General features: G+C 39.7%; 1 protein-coding gene across 2 annotated transcripts in view; it reads left to right on the top strand.

Moving 5' to 3' along the window:
* The window catches only part of ULK4 (unc-51 like kinase 4), a 685,490-nt gene that overhangs the window by 166,282 nt on the left and 500,150 nt on the right, over window positions 1–19,058 (top strand). For both annotated transcript variants that reach the window (XM_027774534.1, XM_006155390.3), the window contains one exon: window positions 7,139–7,266. In XM_027774534.1, coding sequence (XP_027630335.1) covers window positions 7,139–7,266 — 128 coding nt within the window. The remainder of the gene's footprint in view (window positions 1–7,138; window positions 7,267–19,058) is intronic.

Raw genomic sequence — 19,058 nt, 5'->3', positions numbered from 1 at the left:
TTTTTTTTTCTTTATTTGGAGAGGTTTTTGCTATAGGGCGCGTGCGATCGCCAGACAGACAGAGACAGACAGACAGAAAGTGAGAAATCACTCCCCAGGGGGGATGGCCACGCCGCAGTTCCTTCTCCTCCATTCTCCTCTCGGGATCTTGGGCGCGCACACACACGTGTCCAGCGTGAGTTTAAGCCACCAGGTTGAGGATGTGAACCGCGGTCAACTACGTGAGAGTCCAGCGACATAGCCATTACGTTAACTGCTGGTCCCTGTATGCTATAGTTTCTGATAATTTATGCTTGTACTTTTCCTTTCCTTTCCTTTTTTTTTTTTTTTGTAGAGAGGTTTTTATTTTATTTTATTTTATTTATTTATTTATTTTTTTGCTACAGGGGGAATGTGCTCAGTGGAGAGACAGAGAAACAGAGAGACAGAAAGTGAGAAGTCACTCCTCAAAGAGGATGACCATGTCACAATCCTTTCTCCTCTGTTCTCCTCTTGGGATTTTGGGCACGCACGCACATGTGCCTGGTGTGCTGGTTCTGGGACTTGAACCACAGTTGACTATGTGGGAGTTCAGTGATGTAACCATTGTGTCATCTGCTGATCCTGAAAAGTTTTCTATTTCTATCTCATTGCGATTACAAAAATTATTGTTTTCCACTTTATGAACTATATTAAGGCATGTTTTAGTCAACTTAAACATTTCATGTTAGGTTGAGAAAAGGTATACTTTCTGTTATTTGAGTGTAAAGGTTTTATATAGTCATAACATCTAATCTTGCTGTACGCTTACTTATTTTTGTTCTTTTAACAGTCTTAGACTGAGAGTGGTGTAATAAAATATTCTATTGCTGCTTGAATCTCTTATAGTTTTCATTTTTGAAAACGAAAGTGGTTGCTATGCTATTTAAGGCCATAGCATTCTTTGCTGTGTTTATTGCTGTTAAGTACATTGTGAAAGATAGTTTTTAGCATATTAAGTGCTCTTTGTCTTGTTTACTAATTTTTGGCCTAAATTCTACATTGTCTATCAGATAGAATTATGTAATTTCTTATATACCAGAAGCACACTCTTGCTTTGTTTTTTGCTTGAATTTGCCTGATAATTAGTATATATATGTAATACTTTCTACTGTTGCTTTTCAGGTTTATATACAATGCAGTTCACTATTTGTGTGTGTGTGTGTGTGTGTGTGTGTGAAATACTAGAGGATTAACAGAAACATAGATGCATGTCATTATTAGTACAAGAAGCATATAAAACAATTCCAGTGTCTTCCTCATGTTATTATAATTATGCTGCTCCCTTTAGGCAAACTGCCTTCTACCTCGGTCCCTGACAATCATTGATATCTTCTCTGCCTTTACATTTCCCATATGTCATATGATGGGTCACTTGTACATGATCTTTTCAGACTGGTTTCTTCCACTTAACGTAATACAGTTGATATTCATCCCTGTTGTTGTGTGTATCACTCCTTCATTAGTGCTGAGTAGTAGTCCATGACATAGATGTACCACAGTTTATCTGTGTACCCATTAAAAGACATGTGGATTTTTTCCTGGCTTTTGATTATTACGAGTAAATGTTGTTGTCAACTTTTGTATGGTAGTTTTTCTGTAAACATAAGTTTTCATTTTATTAGAATAAATAATTAGGAGTGGGTTGACTGAAGCATAAATGGTAGTTATGTATTTAGCACTTTTATGAAACTGCCAAGCTGTTTTCCAGAGTATCGGTACCATTTTGCATTCCCACCAACAATATACGAAAAATTCTAGTTGCTCTGCATACTCACTTTTCTTTAATGTTAGTCATTCTCATAAGTGTACAGTGATATCTCATTGTGCTCTTAATTTCCATTACTATAATGATTATAATACTGAGTGTCCTTCCACATATTCATTTGATATGTGCTGGGTTGTTGGAAAAATCATGATCCATTTTTGCTTAGAAAAATATGAGAAAATATGTCATGACTTTTCCAATGACCCAATATATATCTTCTTTGGTGAAATGACTGTTTATACATTTTGTCCATTTATAAATTTTTTTTCTTAATATTGAGTTTTGAGTGTTCTTCATATATTCTGGATACATATATTTTCTTCTACTATATAGGTTGACTTTTCTTACAGTATGCTTCGTGGAGGAGAACTTTCATTTCAACCAGTTAGTTTATTTATTTATTTATTTATTTTAGTTTTGCTAGGGGGCGCATGCACTCACTGGAGAAGACAAAGGCAGAGAGACAAAGAGAGGGCAAGTGAGAAAGCACCTCCTAATGGGGGATGGCCATACTGCACCCCCTTCTCCGGTCTCCTCTTTAGATTTTAGGCAGGCACACACGTGATTTTCAAGCCACCAGGCCTGAAACTCAAACTACGCAGTCCGTCATGTGGGACCCAGCCACTTTAAACCCCACGCCACAAGCTGGGCCCCCAATGAGCCATTTTTCCCATTGATTATTTTTCTTTTATGGATTATACCTTTAGTATCATGTCTAAGAATGCTTCTCAACTTAAGTTCATGAAAATTTTTCTCCTCTGTTTAAGAGTGTTGTAATTTTATACTTTACATTTAATTATTTAATCCATTTGGGTTAATTTTGCATATGGCACAAGGTAGGAATTAAAGTTATTTATATATGTATTTTTGTATATGGATATTTAGATGTTCCAGCATCATTTGTTGAAAAGACTTTTGTCTTTCCAAAATATTTTTTTTTTACCTTTGTCATAAACTAGTTGACTGTATTTCTAAGGTCTCTATTTTTTTGCTTGCTTTGTATGTCTATAATTTTATCAGTAACACTTGGTTTTCATCACTTTTTAAATCTTTAACATTATTTTATAATTCTTCAATACTTCCTCTAGTTGTCTTATCTACTGTAGTTTCTTTGCCTTTCCATATTAGGGTTTTTTTTTTTTTCTTTTAGAGATGTATCAGGTGTTCTGTCAGCTTTTTTTTTTTTTTCTTAACGAGATCTCTCCTCGAGTCTCTGACCAGCTCTGACATGACTAGGCTTCCCCTGGTTAAAGCTGTTAATTTGGGATCACCCTTGGCTTCTCTTTATTTCCTTCTTACATCCAATATTCTCATCTTTCTTGGTTTATTTCCTCATGGTGAGTGTTGAGGGTATATAGAGGAATGATGATATGATAAGTGATTTTGGAAAGATGATAAAAAATCAGATCATGGGGCCCAGTAGGTGATATGGTGGTTAAGGTGCTGAACTCCCACATGGCCAACTTCAGTTCGAGGACTGGACCCTGCAACTTAAAAAATCATGCTGGGTGGATCGCGTAATGGTTACATTGCTGGATTCCCATGTAGTTGACTGTGGTTTGAGTTCTGGACTTGGCCACTTCAAACTCCAGTGCGTGTGAGGGACCAGCAGTTAGTATAATGGCTATGTCGCTGGACTCCCATGTAGTCAACTGCGGTTCGCATCCCGGACCCAGTGGCTTAAAACTCACGCTAGGTGCATGTGCGTGTGTGCCCAAGATTTTGAGAGGAGAACGAAGAAGGGATTGCGGTGTGGCCATCCCCTCTGGGGAGTGATTTCTCGCTTTCTGTCTCTATCTGTCTAGCGAGCACATGTACCCTATAGCAAAAACCTCTCCAAAAAAAAAAAAAAAAAACTCTAGGCCATGTGTGTGCGTGCATTTTTTCCAAAGAGAAGAAGGGAGGAGGAGGGATTGTGGGGTGCCCATCTGCCCAGGGGGTGATTTCCCAATTTCTGTCCCTCTGGCAAATGCATGTACTCTATAGATAAAAAAAAAAAAACTCTAGTGCATGTGTGTGCGTGCATGTCCAAGATCCAAAGAGGAGAATGGAGGAGGAGGGATTGTGGGGTGGCCATCTGCCCAGGGGGTGATTTCCCAATTTCTGTCCCTCTGGCAAATGCATGTACTCTATAGATAAAAAAAAAAAAACTTCTCTTAAAAAAATAAAAAATAAAAAATCATGCTGGGTATGTGTGGGTGTGTGCCCAAAATCCCCAAAGGAGAATGGAGGAGAAGGAATTGCAGTGTGCTATCCCCTTTGGGTAGTGATTGCTTACTTTCCCTCTCTCTGGGGAACACATACCCTATGGCAAAAACCTTACAAAAAAAGAAAGAAAGAAAAAAAAGCCAGATTATGAAGCACTTCATATGCCACGAGAAGTTTTGTCTTCATCTCAGTGGTTGTAATAGTTGTGCTAATTATTGAGAATATTTCATAGGTTAGTAACATTTTCATATTTGGTGCTATAGAATAGATAGAAAGATTAGATAAAACCTTGTAGGAATTCAGGAAAGATATGATGTCCCTAAATAAGACAGCGCTAGTCGGGGTTTCATTCTCACAGAACTTGGGGGATTAATTAGACATGGGAAGGAGGGAGGACAAGTCGAGGAAGGTGCTCAGTTTCTGAGTTTGGCTATAAGATTGATGCATTTTATCATAGGAGTGTCATGTTAGAGTGGGTACTTAGTTTAATCTGATGTGTTGTACAAAGGGTTGCAGTACTCTTTACCCACACTCACCAAATGTTAAGGTTCTACTCTATCATTCCTCTCACTGTGTGTCTTTATCTCTTAATGTATGTATATATTTTCTGACCCTTTGACTTTGTTCTTGACTGATGCTGATGTGCTTTTGCCTCTAATCACTTCCATGAATATTCCTCAAAAACAAGTGATTGATTTCAATTCAAGAAGTTAACATTGATCAGTTGTTAACAAATCTACAGGCCGCATTTAGATTTTGCCAGTGTTTCCAGTAATGTCCTTCCTGGGAAACAAAACTCCCAGGTCTCGGGTTGTACTCAGTTATGTCTCTGTAGTCTTCTACAATCTGGAACAGTTCTTCAGTCTATGGCTAGTAGAAATTGGAATGGCATGCTATTATGTATGTGTCTATGTCTTGGAGATGTGTTGGTGTGATTTGTGATTGTAGTACTTTGAGGATAGAATAAAAACTAGAATTAGGAATAGATTTTGGAGAAATGGACTTTTTTTTGAAATTAATTGTCAGAGGGTGTGTGCATTCACCAGAGAGAGACAGAGAACGGCGGAAGGAAAGGGAGAAAGCACCCCTAAATGAGGCTCATGCCTCAAGGACTGGGACTTAAACTGTCGTCAGCCATGTGGGTCTAGCCTTCGTGTAGGTGATGGAAATACCTACTCAAGAACCTCAACATGGAGTCTGTTTCAGGCCAAGTGATGGTTTGGCTTTGACAGTTTGGTTCAGGAACTAGGTGAGGCTGATGCTTATATATATATATCCTTAAATAGGAGCATATTCATGAGTGTAAGTTTTTCCTAGCTGAAATATATCACCCAGTTTAAAAATAGCATGGTGTGCCCCAAAGAACAGATGCAAAAATAAAACAAACAACCCAACCAACCAACCAACCAGCCAACCAACCAACCAATAAAAAACAAGTTTCTTAAGTCTGTCTTGTATACTAAATGTTGCTGCTAGGTGCTTGCCTCTGTTAAGGACTCCTGAAAACCCGTATTCCTGCTTTCTGTAGCATCTTGCTAACAAAATGATTCTGTTGGCTTGTCTGAAAAGTCATGACACATTTTTGCGTAGAAAAACACGTGTCATGACTTTTCTGACGACTCAGTATGTATTTGGGTACTTACATTCATTAAGTGTGCCTGTGTGCATGCATGTACACTTCTTATTTGAATATTGATAGGATACCTGAAATGATATAGAGCCTGTGTGTTAAAAGTGGAAATAGGGCCAGCAAGTGAGGTGGAGGTTAAGGTAACTGGATCCCATATGACCAACGGTGAGGTTTGAGTCCTGGATCTGAGGTCTTGAGAAACATGCTGGGCTTGTGTGCCCAAAAATCCTGAGAGAGGAGCATGCGTGTATGCCCAAAATCTGAAAAGGAGGGAGGGATGGATGCAGAGAGATTGTGGCATGACCATTCTCATGGGAGCCGAGAAGTGCTTTCTCAGTCCCCCCTTCTGTCTCTCTTTTGTGGGTGTATGTACCCTCTGGCAAAATTTCTAAAAAATAGTGAAAATAATGTTCTTACTTGTCAACACTCATTCCTTTGTGTTGTATTATGCGTTTGATTTAATTATGAATATTTTAGGTTGATAGATCTTTTGTTTGTGTCATGCTTTGGGTATTGCTTTCACTTAATATATCAGTTGCATGAATTCGAGATCTCATCTCTATCTATGGAAGTCTGCTCGGAGATTCATCAGCTGTTACTGCCAGTTGATTTATTTATCACTCCACTTCTGTTTGGGTGATTGAACCAAGAGGCAGGCTTTGTTACTTGACTGGTATAGATTTGAAATCAACTTTGTAAGTTTGAGCAAATTGCTTAACTTCTCAAGATGAATTTTTCTCCTTTTTAAAAATATTGTGCACTTCATTTTTTTTCTTTTTTTTTTTTTGAGAGGTTTTTTTTTTTTTTTTTTTTTTTTTGGGGGCGTCCAGAAAGACAGACAGAAAGCAAGAAACCACCCCCCGGGGGAATGGCTATGCTGCAGTTCCTTCTCCTCCATCCTCCTCTTGGGATCTTGGGCATGCATTCACATGTACCCAGCATGAATTTAAGCCACCAGGTCTGGGACTCGAACCGTGGTCGACTACATGGGAGTTCAGTGACATAGCCATTACACCAACTGCTGGTCCTATTGTGCACTTTTTGAAACCAATTTTTAGGCTTAAATGCTATAATACATATTAAAAACTATCCATGGCTCTGGCACAAACTAAGACTGCAAAAATAGGGACCTGCAGATGGAGTAATGCTTTTGTCACTGGACTACCATATACTCAACCATGGTTCGAGTCCCAGACCTGGTGGCTTAAAATTCATAAAGGGCGCATGTGCATGTGTGCCCAAATCCTGAGAGAATAGAGGAGAAGTGACTGCAGTGTGGCCATCCCCCCCTGGGGGGTGATTTCTTGCTTTCTGTCTCTCTGTCTCTCTCTGTCTTTCTATCTTTCTAGTGCACGCATCCTATAGCAAAAATCTCTCAAAAAAAGAAGCAAAAATAATAGATATTATTTTACTTCCTGCTGTTTGTTGATTAGAATTTATTTACTCAGAGAGTTGGGACAGCCCCATTTATTTTTCTCATTTTCTCAGAAAAACTTTAAAAATGTCTTCCACAGGATTTTGTCTCCACAATTATCCGTTTACTTGACAGCCCTTCAACTTCCACTAGAGCAAAAGCCTTCCTGGTTCTTCTGTATGTTTTGATTCATAACCGCGAGATGCTGCTGCTCTGCTGCCAAGCAAGGTAAGATTTTTTTTTCTGGTATTTTCTACCAGTAAATTCAGTTTGGTACCCCTTTTATTAGCGGCCTGTTTTTTTTCTTTTCTCTTTTATTTTTCTTCAGGTTTTGGCCCTAGGGTCTGCGCCTTTGCCAGAGACAGAGAAAGTGAGAAATCACCCTGCGGGGGGAAGAAGGGGGTGGGTTGGGGGTCAAATATGGTCACAGTATAATTTCCCATCCTCCATTCTCCTTTCAGGATATTGGGGACACATGCACATGTGCCTGGTCTGATTTTTAAGCTCCTGGATCTGGGGCTTGAACTGCGGTCGGTCATGTGGAAGTCCAGCACCTTAACCACCACACTACCTGCTGCCCCCCTCTTTAAAAAAAAAAAAAAATCAGTATACATTTAATAGTGTATTTCTTGGCCTTTATGTACCTGGTATTGAGATTTTTTTTCTACATATTTTCAAGAGTTTGATATTTCACTGATAGTCTCAGCTTGGACGCATTGAGGATCCAGAGATGGTTTTCGAAACTGAAGCGAGGTGGGAGATGCCTGGCGTTTCCTAGACTTGAGGGCAGCCCGAGGCAGGGTGTTAAATTTGGTTCTGGTGTGTACCCTTGGGAGTCTTTTGTGCATTGGTAGTCTGGAATATATTTTTTATTATTGGGAGATTCTGGAATGAGTAGCTGAAGGCCAGGGAAGAGCAGCTTGTTGAAGTAGGAGGAGGAAGAGTAGACCAGGGAGGAGGAGTTTAGAGGCTGGGCCTAGGAGGGAAGATTTCTCACTTTTTGGGTTTCAGTTGCTTCCCTTGAAAGGAGTTGTGCCCTGGATGGTCCTCTAGTTCCCTTCACACTCTGATGCTTTCTCATTATTTCCTTCTGAATGGTCTGTTCTGTGCTCCATTGATGCCCAGAGGGTCTCTGAAAAGCTGGGTTAATGTCTATTCCTAGACTTGTTCTAGAATACTCAGCAAAGCCTGGACTAAGGGCTGTTTAGATTAGGATCGGCGAACTTTTCCTTATAAGCAGCCAGAGAATAAATATTTTATGTGTGGGCTGGGCAGAGAGGCAAAATTGGGGATGACACACAGCAAAAGAGGAAATATATTTTACATATTTTTTATTGATACAAGTGAAAGTACCAGTAATGAGCCGGTTTGTGGCGTGATTAAGGTGGTTGGATCCTACAGGGCCAGCGGTGCCGTTCGAGTCTTGGACCCGGTAGCTTGAGAAACACACTAGGTACTTGTGTATCTGTGCCCCACATCTAACAGGATGGAGAAATGGAGAAGGGCTTGTGTCATGACCATTCTCCATGGGGAGTATTTTCTCACTACCCCCCATCTCTATCCAATGGGTGCCTATACCGTCTCGCAAGTTAGGGGAAAAAAACTGCCAATTGAGTACTGTTATTTTTGTAATACAGGCCTACTAATGAGAAGAAGGAAATTCTTTTGGCGGTAAGGGAGTTAACCTTCTTAATTGGCTCAGACTTAGTATCTGCATCATCAAATCAATTGCAAATGTTTATCTGCTACACTGATTTCTAATGTGATTTTATTTGTTTTATCTTTAAAAATGTCTTATGTAGGTAGTTTAAAATACAAGTATGACAGGGCCAGCAGGTGGCACGGTGGTTAAGTGCGCAGGACTCCCACAATGGCCGACTGTGGTTCAGGTCCTGGATCTGGTGACTTTCTCTTTCTCTCTCTCTCTCTCTCTCTCTCTCTCTCTCTCCCTCTCCTTCTCCCTCTCCCTCTCTTACTTCCTCTCTTACTCTCACTGTCACTCTCACTCTCACTCTGTCCCTGTCTGGTCAAATTAAAAAAATAAATAACTGGGACCAGCAGTTAGCGTAATGGCTATGTCACTGAACTCCCATGTAGTCAACCGCAGTTCAAGCCCCAGACCCGGTGGCTAAAACTCACACAGGGCACGTGTGCGTGTGTGCCTAAGATCCTGAGAGGAGAATGGAGGAGAAGGGATGGCCATTCCCCCTGGGGGTTGATTTCTCACTTTCTGTCCCTCTGTCTCTCTCTGTCTTTCTGGCGAGCACACATGCCCTATAGCAAAAACCTCTCAAAAAAAAAAAAAAAACTGTTTTGAAAAAGAAATTTGAATATGCCACTCTTTCAAGTGAGCATGATCCCAAAAAATAAGTAAAGTTAAATAAAATAATTCTTTAAAAAAATATGAGTTCATGAGCGTATGATTTTAATCATATATATTTGTCTATTGGAATGTATTTATGGGATTCTGTTAGATTTTTTCATGATATTTACCTTTTAGCATCTCATTGCATTGCAGATAATTCTTTCCAATTCAAAGGTATCTGGAAATTGCTAAGAAGCCTCATTTGTTTCTCATTTCTCTGGGATTACTGTCCTTCATTGTTTTGCACCCAGTACCTCGGAAACTGGTGTTCCATATACATTGTCTCTTTATTGGCTGTTTTAGATGGAAGACTGAATTTTAGATCATTATGGCCAGAGAATAATTTTTTCTTTTCCTTTTTTTTTTTTTGTTTTTTTTTTTTGTTTGTTTTAATTGTCAGAGAAAGGGAGAAAGCATCCCCCAGTGGGGCATGGTCATGCCACCATCTCTTCTCCTTCTCCACTTACCCGTCCTATTGGGACCTAGAGCACGCATGCTCATGTGCCTGGCATGTCTTTTAGGCTGAGACTAGATCTGCCATTGGCAATGTGTAAGGTGGCTCCCTAACCACTAGACTTCGGGGCCAGCCAAGAAGTCTATTATCAATTTCTTTTTAATGGCTTCACCATGGGCTTCGCTGCTTTTTTCTCTTTTAAAATTCCTAACCCTAATCCTAGGGCTTTGCTGCTTTGGATCTGTCCTTGCGTCTACTGTAATTTTTCGCAAGAACAACTACTACAGTTTTTCAACAGATGTTCTTACATTATTTCTTGCCCGTGCAGTCTGGTTCCCTGATAGCCCCAGAGTATTTATATGCCATGATGATCTTAGTTTCTTCCCTGCTTAGGCTCTTCCAGTAACTTCAGCCATGCTCACATAACACCCTCGTCTTCTTCCTGACCTCCTTTGCCCTACCTTATCTATTCACTGCCAACCTCTTGACCCTGATCGTCTTTGTGCTCACTATTCCAGACATAGTTTTTCTTATTGCCTTTTTTTTGTTTTTAAGGATTATTTTATTTAACTTTATTTATTTATTTATTTGACCAGAAAGGGACACATAGAGAAGAGAGAGAGAGAGAGAGTGAGAGAGAGAAAGTGAGAAAGCAAGCAGCCAGGTCTGGGACTTGAACCGCTGTCAACCATGAGGAAATCCAGTGTCCCTAACCACCACACCACCTGCCCGCCCCTCTTGTTACCTTTTGAGCACACAGAACCTACTGAACTCACGTCAAGGCTTTTCTCAGGTGCTATTCCCTGTGCCCCTGATCTCTACCCTTGACATTTGCATGACTCGTTTCTTAGGTCTTCAGATCTCTCTGTTCAAAGGCTACTTCCTCTGAGTGCCATTCTGATCACCCTGCCTAAAATACTCCCTGTAACCCCACCTCTAGAAACTCTAACTGCAGGGAGCTAAACCACTTAGACCTTCAGAACCTGGGCATGACACAAGTGGTCCTCCAATTCCTATGGATTGCTGTGACTTCCGCGTTTTTGAATGAGTATTTAAGAACTTTCTCAGTGGGCGGGAAGAAGGTGGCCTGAAGGCATGTCCCTAATCCTGATGTCCACACTGCTCACTCCCTGGAGCAACACAAGGAGCAGGGTAAGTGCAGAGAGGGGGCCGGGCAGTTGAGCTTAGTCTTGTGGGAGAGATACAGGCAGGCTCCATGTATCAGAGAGACCCCCCTCTTTGGGGGCCTCTAAATTTGGGGTGAATATTAGACCTCAAGGCTTTTGTTGCATCCAAAATGCAGGTGTTTTTTGCATCCTGTGGTTGGGGCCCACAGTCCTGTTCCCAGGAGATCTGAAGCTGGACTGAAACGGTTGGTGGGCCAATCTGCTCCAGTCTGTATGGGAAGACCATCCCATCTTACAGCTCATGAAGAGAAGAACTATTCTTCCCACCTGCTTTGCACACCTGTCTTGCTCAGCTGTTGAGTAGGTGAAGAAGTCATGAGTGGTAGAGATTTGCCCTGGTCCATTTAGGGGGACACAGAACAGAAAGACCAGGTGGATCTTATTGAGGCAGAACTAATGGAAGAGGCAGAAAAGACTTTTAACGAGCACATAATGAAGACTTATAGATGGGCAGTTTTTTGGAAGTGTACAGAACTCAGAGAGAATGACCTCTGCGAGGGATGGCATTGGTGCTTTGAAAGGCAGTATGAAAGAACATGTTGAACTGTACAAAGCTGATGAGAAGGACACGGGAAATTCATGTGAAAACAATACAAAGGATGGAGCGTAAGTCCAGGAGACCTCACTTGCAGAGTGCCACGGATTTCCAAAAGGAAGAAAGGCTATCATAGCGTCCACCTTCTGGTTGCACATGCTCTCTAGGATCCTGTTCTCGAATAAGGACAACCGCAGCAAGGGCAAGGGTAAAGGCAAAAGGCAAGATGACTACAGCAAATGAACGCTGCTGCCTTTTCTTTGTGTTTTGGAACCTGGAAAGCTGACAGATCAATGTTCACTAATTTATCAGAATGGACATGGCTGAGATCGCTTGTCTGTAAGAGGAAAGGCCATTTTGAGACTTGGTTACTGGAGTGGTTGGGAATCGTTAATATCAGGTGCCTCTGAAGGCAGTGGTGAGAGGGAGACACCAGCTTCAAGATAAGAAGATGATGGGAAGTAGGCATGTAGATTTGATCATCCCCTACCCCCAAACATCCAGGGAACTCCCTCTCTTTCACTGAAACAGGAGACTTGAAATGTATTTTATATAGTGTGAGCTAGAAAGGGTGCAGATGTGTGAGTTCCAGACACTGTCAAGAGGGGCATGGGTGCCTTGTGGAAAATCAGACGATCAAATGAAAGTCAGCTCATTCTGAAGGGTGAGGGCCTTGACCCCCTTCTTGCACTTCACTTGCAGATTGTTGGTAGCCTGCCTTATTTACTGGCCAGAGTTTGGAGAGTCCTGTTAGAAAAGCTGACTAATTCCTGATAAAAGCCCCATAGGGACTGATGTTTGGTGTCCCCTACTGCAGCCAGTGAAAACTTGTCCCAGCAGTGGAGCCATCCATCATAAGGCCTATCCTACGCATGAGCTTCTCACCACATACCAGTGGTTCATTTAAAAATACAGATGCCCCTCGACGTTACCATGGAGTCATGTGCTGATAAACCCATTGTAAGTTGAAAATGTAAGTCAGAAATACGTTTAATATCCTGATAAGCCCATTGTAAAGTCAAAAACTTGTAAGTTCAGTTGACTTACGATGGGGTTATATCCTGATAAAGCCATTATAATGTCAAAAAAGTATAAATTAAATTACTCTGAGTTGGGAGCCATCTGATGGACAACCAAGAATCACCAGGTATTTGAGGGAAGTCTCTGACATGGAGCACAGAATCACAGAAACTAAAACTCACAGAAACGGAGGTAACAGTCATGAACAGTCAATTCATGGAAAAAGAAATGCAGATGACTCTTAAACCTACGAGTGAATGCAAATATTCTTCATTATAAGGGAAATGCAAATTAAAACTACACTGATGTAACACGTCTCACTTAAAAATAGGCAGTGCTTTACAATGTATTCTCTTGGTGAGACTGAAAAAACTGGTAGGGAATCTTACACATTGTTGGTGGGGATCCAAATATTGTAATTCCTGTGATGACAAGGCAGTATCTAGACAAGCTACTTATTTATTGACCCTCTGACACAGCCATCTCACTTCTAGGATATTGTGTTCAAAGATGTATTAGCAAAGAAGTGAAATGACACATGAAGTGTTATTTTTATTTATTTATTTTTGCCATAGGGCATATGCGCTCATCAGAGAGAGACAGAGAGAGGGAGAGTGAAGCTGGACATCCCTGGGGGGATGGCCATGCTGCAGTCTTTTCCATTCTCCTCTTGGGATTTTGGGCCCTCCTGCACAGGTGCCTGGCATGGTTTTCAAGCTGCCAGGTCCAGGACTCAGCCATGGGGGAGTCCAGTGCCTTAACCACCATGCCACATGTTGTCGGTGAAGAGGCATTATTTGTTATTGCTAAATACCATAAATTACCTTCATATCCATCAGGGAGACACTGGCTGGAGAATTCTAATGATTCTTGCTTAATTTTCCATTCCTGCCATTGCAAATTACCACAAACAAAATAGTTTATGACAATGGCCATCTATTAACCTGACAGTTTTCATGGGTTAGGAGTCTGGGCTGGGTGTCACTGGATCCTCTGTTCATAGTGCTGGCTGGGGCTGTGATTCTGATATGAGGATTGAGGTCCTCTTCCAGGCTCACTGATGATCGGCAGAGCTCATTTCCCTGTGCAGCTATAGGACTGAAGTCCCTATTTTGTTGCTGAATTTTGGCTCCAGTTCATTCTGAGCTTTTGAGGCTGTACTTCTTCATTGGTAGTTCATAGTATAACTGCTTTCTTTCTGGCTGGCAGCAAGATTACTTCTTATGTCTTGAATCTTCCTCTGCTTCAAACATCTTTAACCTCCGTCTTTGCCTTCAGTCAGAGAAAATGACTTTTACAGGTCTCAGCTGATTAAATTAGGCTCACCTAGATGACCTACATATCTTAAGGTTAATTGAGTTGGGACTTTAAATACATCTTCCAACTCTCTTAACAGTAGTACTGATACTAGTAGTACTACTACAGGTTAGATGGTTAATATAGCCAGGGGAGGGGTGTCTTTATCATTCTGTTGACAAGAATCGCCAAAATGGGAGGTTATGTACCATGAAAGGAACAAGGAAGGTCTCTGTACACAGCTGTGGTGTTATCTAAAATATATATTGTTATCCTTGGGCCAGCAGGTGGATGGCTGTTAAAGCTACATGGCCAGCTACAGTTTGAGTCCTGGACCTGGTGGCTTGAAAGTCATACTGGGCACATAGGCGTTCTTGCCCCAAATCCTGAGGGGATAATGGAGAAGAAGAGATTATGGTGTGGCCATCCTCCCTGGCTGGTGATCTCTCACTTTCCCTCTTTCTCTCTCTTTTTCTCTCTCTCTGATGAGCACATGCACCCTATGGCAAAAAAGAAAAAACAATGTATTATTATCCTGATAAAAGCAAGGAGCAGAGTAATATTCATAGTATACTACCTTCTGGGTAAGAAAGGAGTGAAAAGTGAAAAGATATGGAAGAAAAAAGAATAATAGACTGAATAAAAAATGAACAAATATGAGTAAGAAGAGAATGGAGTACAGGGGTGAGATGAGCTGTATGTTCTGAATGCACTGCTTTTATGGTTTCGATTTAAGAGCTATGTAAATGTTTTTTATAATTGGAAAACAGAAAGTAAAAATTTCTAAAAATAGAAAACAACCTATATGTCAAGTTTGTTGTATAAGTCCACAGAGAAGAGATATTTGAAGTGTTTTTATATCACACTATTTGAGCAATATTGGGCTAATTGTAGGGATTAATAAATCCATAACATTAAGAATTTTTAAATTGTGTTCAAGTGTTTTTCTCAGTCTTATCATTTGTATTACTTTGAAATCACTCTTTATAATAATATAAAACTAACAATTATGCTAATTTCAATAGGAATCAAGATTTTCACGATAAAAACCTTAAAGCTATAAAATAAAAATTAAGTAAAATTCTGTCATCCTTCATTTGAATGAGAAGTCTTAGGACAAGGAATTGCAATTCATCAGTAGGTTGCTTGTAGTAGTAGAGACTTTTTTTTTTTTTTTTGAGAGGTTTTTGCTATAGGGTGCATGAACTCACCAGAAAGACAGAGACAGAGAGGCAGAAAGTGAGAAATCACCCCGCAGTGGGGATGGCCACGCCTATTAACCTGACAGTTTTCATGGGTTAGGAGTCTGGGCTGGGTGTCACTGGATCCTCTGTTCATAGTGCTGGCTGGGGCTGTGATTCTGATATGAGGATTGAGGTCCTCTTCCAGGCTCACTGATGATCGGCAGAGCTCATTTCCCTGTGCAGCTATAGGACTGAAGTCCCTATTTTGTTGCTGAATTTTGGCTCCAGTTCATTCTGAGCTTTTGAGGCTGTACTTCTTCATTGGTAGTTCATAGTATAACTGCTTTCTTTCTGGCTGGCAGCAAGATTACTTCTTATGTCTTGAATCTTCCTCTGCTTCAAACATCTTTAACCTCCGTCTTTGCCTTCAGTCAGAGAAAATGACTTTTACAGGTCTCAGCTGATTAAATTAGGCTCACCTAGATGACCTACATATCTTAAGGTTAATTGAGTTGGGACTTTAAATACATCTTCCAACTCTCTTAACAGTAGTACTGATACTAGTAGTACTACTACAGGTTAGATGGTTAATATAGCCAGGGGAGGGGTGTCTTTATCATTCTGTTGACAAGAATCGCCAAAATGGGAGGTTATGTACCATGAAAGGAACAAGGAAGGTCTCTGTACACAGCTGTGGTGTTATCTAAAATATATATTGTTATCCTTGGGCCAGCAGGTGGATGGCTGTTAAAGCTACATGGCCAGCTACAGTTTGAGTCCTGGACCTGGTGGCTTGAAAGTCATACTGGGCACATAGGCGTTCTTGCCCCAAATCCTGAGGGGATAATGGAGAAGAAGAGATTATGGTGTGGCCATCCTCCCTGGCTGGTGATCTCTCACTTTCCCTCTTTCTCTCTCTTTTTCTCTCTCTCTGATGAGCACATGCACCCTATGGCAAAAAAGAAAAAACAATGTATTATTATCCTGATAAAAGCAAGGAGCAGAGTAATATTCATAGTATACTACCTTCTGGGTAAGAAAGGAGTGAAAAGTGAAAAGATATGGAAGAAAAAAGAATAATAGACTGAATAAAAAATGAACAAATATGAGTAAGAAGAGAATGGAGTACAGGGGTGAGATGAGCTGTATGTTCTGAATGCACTGCTTTTATGGTTTCGATTTAAGAGCTATGTAAATGTTTTTTATAATTGGAAAACAGAAAGTAAAAATTTCTAAAAATAGAAAACAACCTATATGTCAAGTTTGTTGTATAAGTCCACAGAGAAGAGATATTTGAAGTGTTTTTATATCACACTATTTGAGCAATATTGGGCTAATTGTAGGGATTAATAAATCCATAACATTAAGAATTTTTAAATTATGTTCAAGTGTTTTTCTCAGTCTTATCATTTGTATTACTTTGAAATCACTCTTTATAATAATATAAAACTAACAATTATGCTAATTTCAATAGGAATCAAGATTTTCACGATAAAAACCTTAAAGCTATAAAATAAAAATTAAGTAAAATTCTGTCATCCTTCATTTGAATGAGAAGTCTTAGGACAAGGAATTGCAATTCATCAGTAGGTTGCTTGTAGTAGTAGAGACTTTTTTTTTTTTTTTTGAGAGGTTTTTGCTATAGGGTGCATGAACTCACCAGAAAGACAGAGAGAGACAGAGAGGCAGAAAGTGAGAAATCACCCCGCAGTGGGGATGGCCACGCTGCAATCCCTTCTCCTCCATTCTCCTCTTGGGATCTTGGGCACACACACACACATGCCCCAGCCCGTTTTAAGCCACCGGGTCCGGGACTCGAACTGCAGTCAACTTCATGGGAGTCTAGCAACATAGCCATTACGCTAACTGCTGGTCCTGAGACATTTTGGTAGTATCCTTTCATTCATGAACATGGGATGACTTTCCTTTTTTTCTTTTTCTTTATCTCTCCCCCCCTCCTGTTTTTTTTGGTATCTCTCTTCCCTTCCAATTTTTTCATTATTTTTAACAGTTTTTTTTTTTTTTAATACTTGACTGGTTTTGACTTGCTAATATTTTGCTGAAGATTTTTGCATTTCAGTTCATGTGAGATATTCGTCTGTTGCTTGCTTGCTGCCTTTCTCCCTCCCTCCATTCTTTTCTCTAATCCTGCTATTAGTATACTAATTCGCTTTGTTCTTTTTGTAGTGTCTCAAAGTCGAAACAGATGATTGATTTAAGAACGTTTCTATATAAAGGATCTCATTTCATAGTATTTAGCGCTGTAGCTTTCTGTCAGCAATACTTTTGCTGCTTTTACATAGGTCTTGATGTTATTTAAAAATTTTTATTCAATTCCACATATAGATATTTTTAATTTCACTAGAGGTCATGTATACTTGCCGAAGAGAGAAAGAAAAAGGGAAGGAGGGAAGAAGGGAGGGAACAAGACCACCCTCCTGCCTCCCCACCCCATCCCAGAGATGTCCATGGTGCAATCTCTCTTCCTCCATTCTCCTCATGATGTTGGGCATGCATGCGTATCTGTCTGCTGTGTTTTCCAGGCCACTGGGTCCAGGACTCAAATTGTACAGTTAGCCATGTGGGATCCAGGCACCACCATACTATTGGCTGGCCTTCTATATATCCTTTATATATGTATATTTATTTTATATATTGTTATTATTTAAGTTTATTATAGAGCACGTGTGATCACCAGAGACAGAAAGAGAGAGAGAGAGAGAGAGGGAAAGTGAGAAAGCAAGCCACCAGGTTTGGACTTGAAAGTGATCGTTCCGTGGTTGGCCATGTGGGGATCCCATGACTAACTACCATAGCACCTGCTGATGTATCTTTTCAGTGTCCTTGAAAGTTTTTGACTTTGAAATTTGCTCTTTCCTTTGAAACATTTTCTTCCAATTTATTTAGTAATACTATTTAATTTCCTCAGTTTAGAGATTTTTTTCGGTTGTCATTTTGTTACTGAGTTCTAGTATGACTTTATTATAGTCAGAGAACATACTCTCTTGGAGTATGTTTTCAATTTGTTGAGATTTGTTTTATGGCTTAGTATGTGATCTGTCTTTGAGAATTGTCTTGTCCATGGACACTTGAGAAAGATTTATGTTCTATTGCTTGTTGGGTAAATTATTCTTTGTATGTCCCTTAGGGCCTATTGTTTCATTGTGTTGTTTCTTCTGTAATTTACCTTTTATCTTTCTAATATATCTATTGATTGCTAAAATTAGGGCATTGAAGTTAGCTGTTATAATTGTAATTTTGCCTCTCTTTTCAATTTAGACATTTTTTTGCTTTACATATTTGTAGTCTCCATTGGTTGATATGTACATATTTAAGTTATTATGTCTTCTTGGTGTGTAGGTGATTTTATCATTATGTAAATCTCTCTTTATCTTTAATCATTTTTGTTGCTCTGAGTTTTATGTCATCTATTATTACTATAGCCATCTCTTCCTCTCTTGTAAATTGATATATACATTTTATACCTGTATCTATTTATATTAAACCAACATATATCTTTGCATATAAAATGAATTTCTTGTACATAGCATATTTTTGCATCAAAATGTTGTATCTACTCTGTGAGTCTCTGTCTCTTAATTGGTATATTTGGAGCCTTTACATTTGAAAGTTATTATTATTAAAAACATAGTTATTTAATTATATTTATTATTATTATAATAAAAATTTGCTATAGTGCACATGTGCTCACCAGAGAGAGACAGAGACAAAAGTCTGGGGACAGGGAAGTGAGAAAGCAAGCTGCCAGGTCTGGGACTTGAACTGTGGTTGCCCGTGTGGGAGTCTAGTGCCTTAACCACCACACCACCTAAAGGTAATTATTGGTATGTTAGGGTTGAAGGATGATATTTTATTTTTTGTTCTTTTGTGATTCTCTTTTGTTGTCTTCTTGTGGGTTATTTGATCATATTTAGAATTCCTTTATCTTTTTTTTTTTTTTTTTTTGTGGTTTTTTTTA

This window comes from Tupaia chinensis, unplaced genomic scaffold, assembly GCF_000334495.1.
Source record: "Tupaia chinensis unplaced genomic scaffold, TupChi_1.0 Scaffold000451_2, whole genome shotgun sequence".
Taxonomy (NCBI): domain Eukaryota; kingdom Metazoa; phylum Chordata; class Mammalia; order Scandentia; family Tupaiidae; genus Tupaia; species Tupaia belangeri.
Note: the sequence above shows the minus strand (reverse complement) of the source record. Positions and strands in the feature narration are given on the sequence as shown.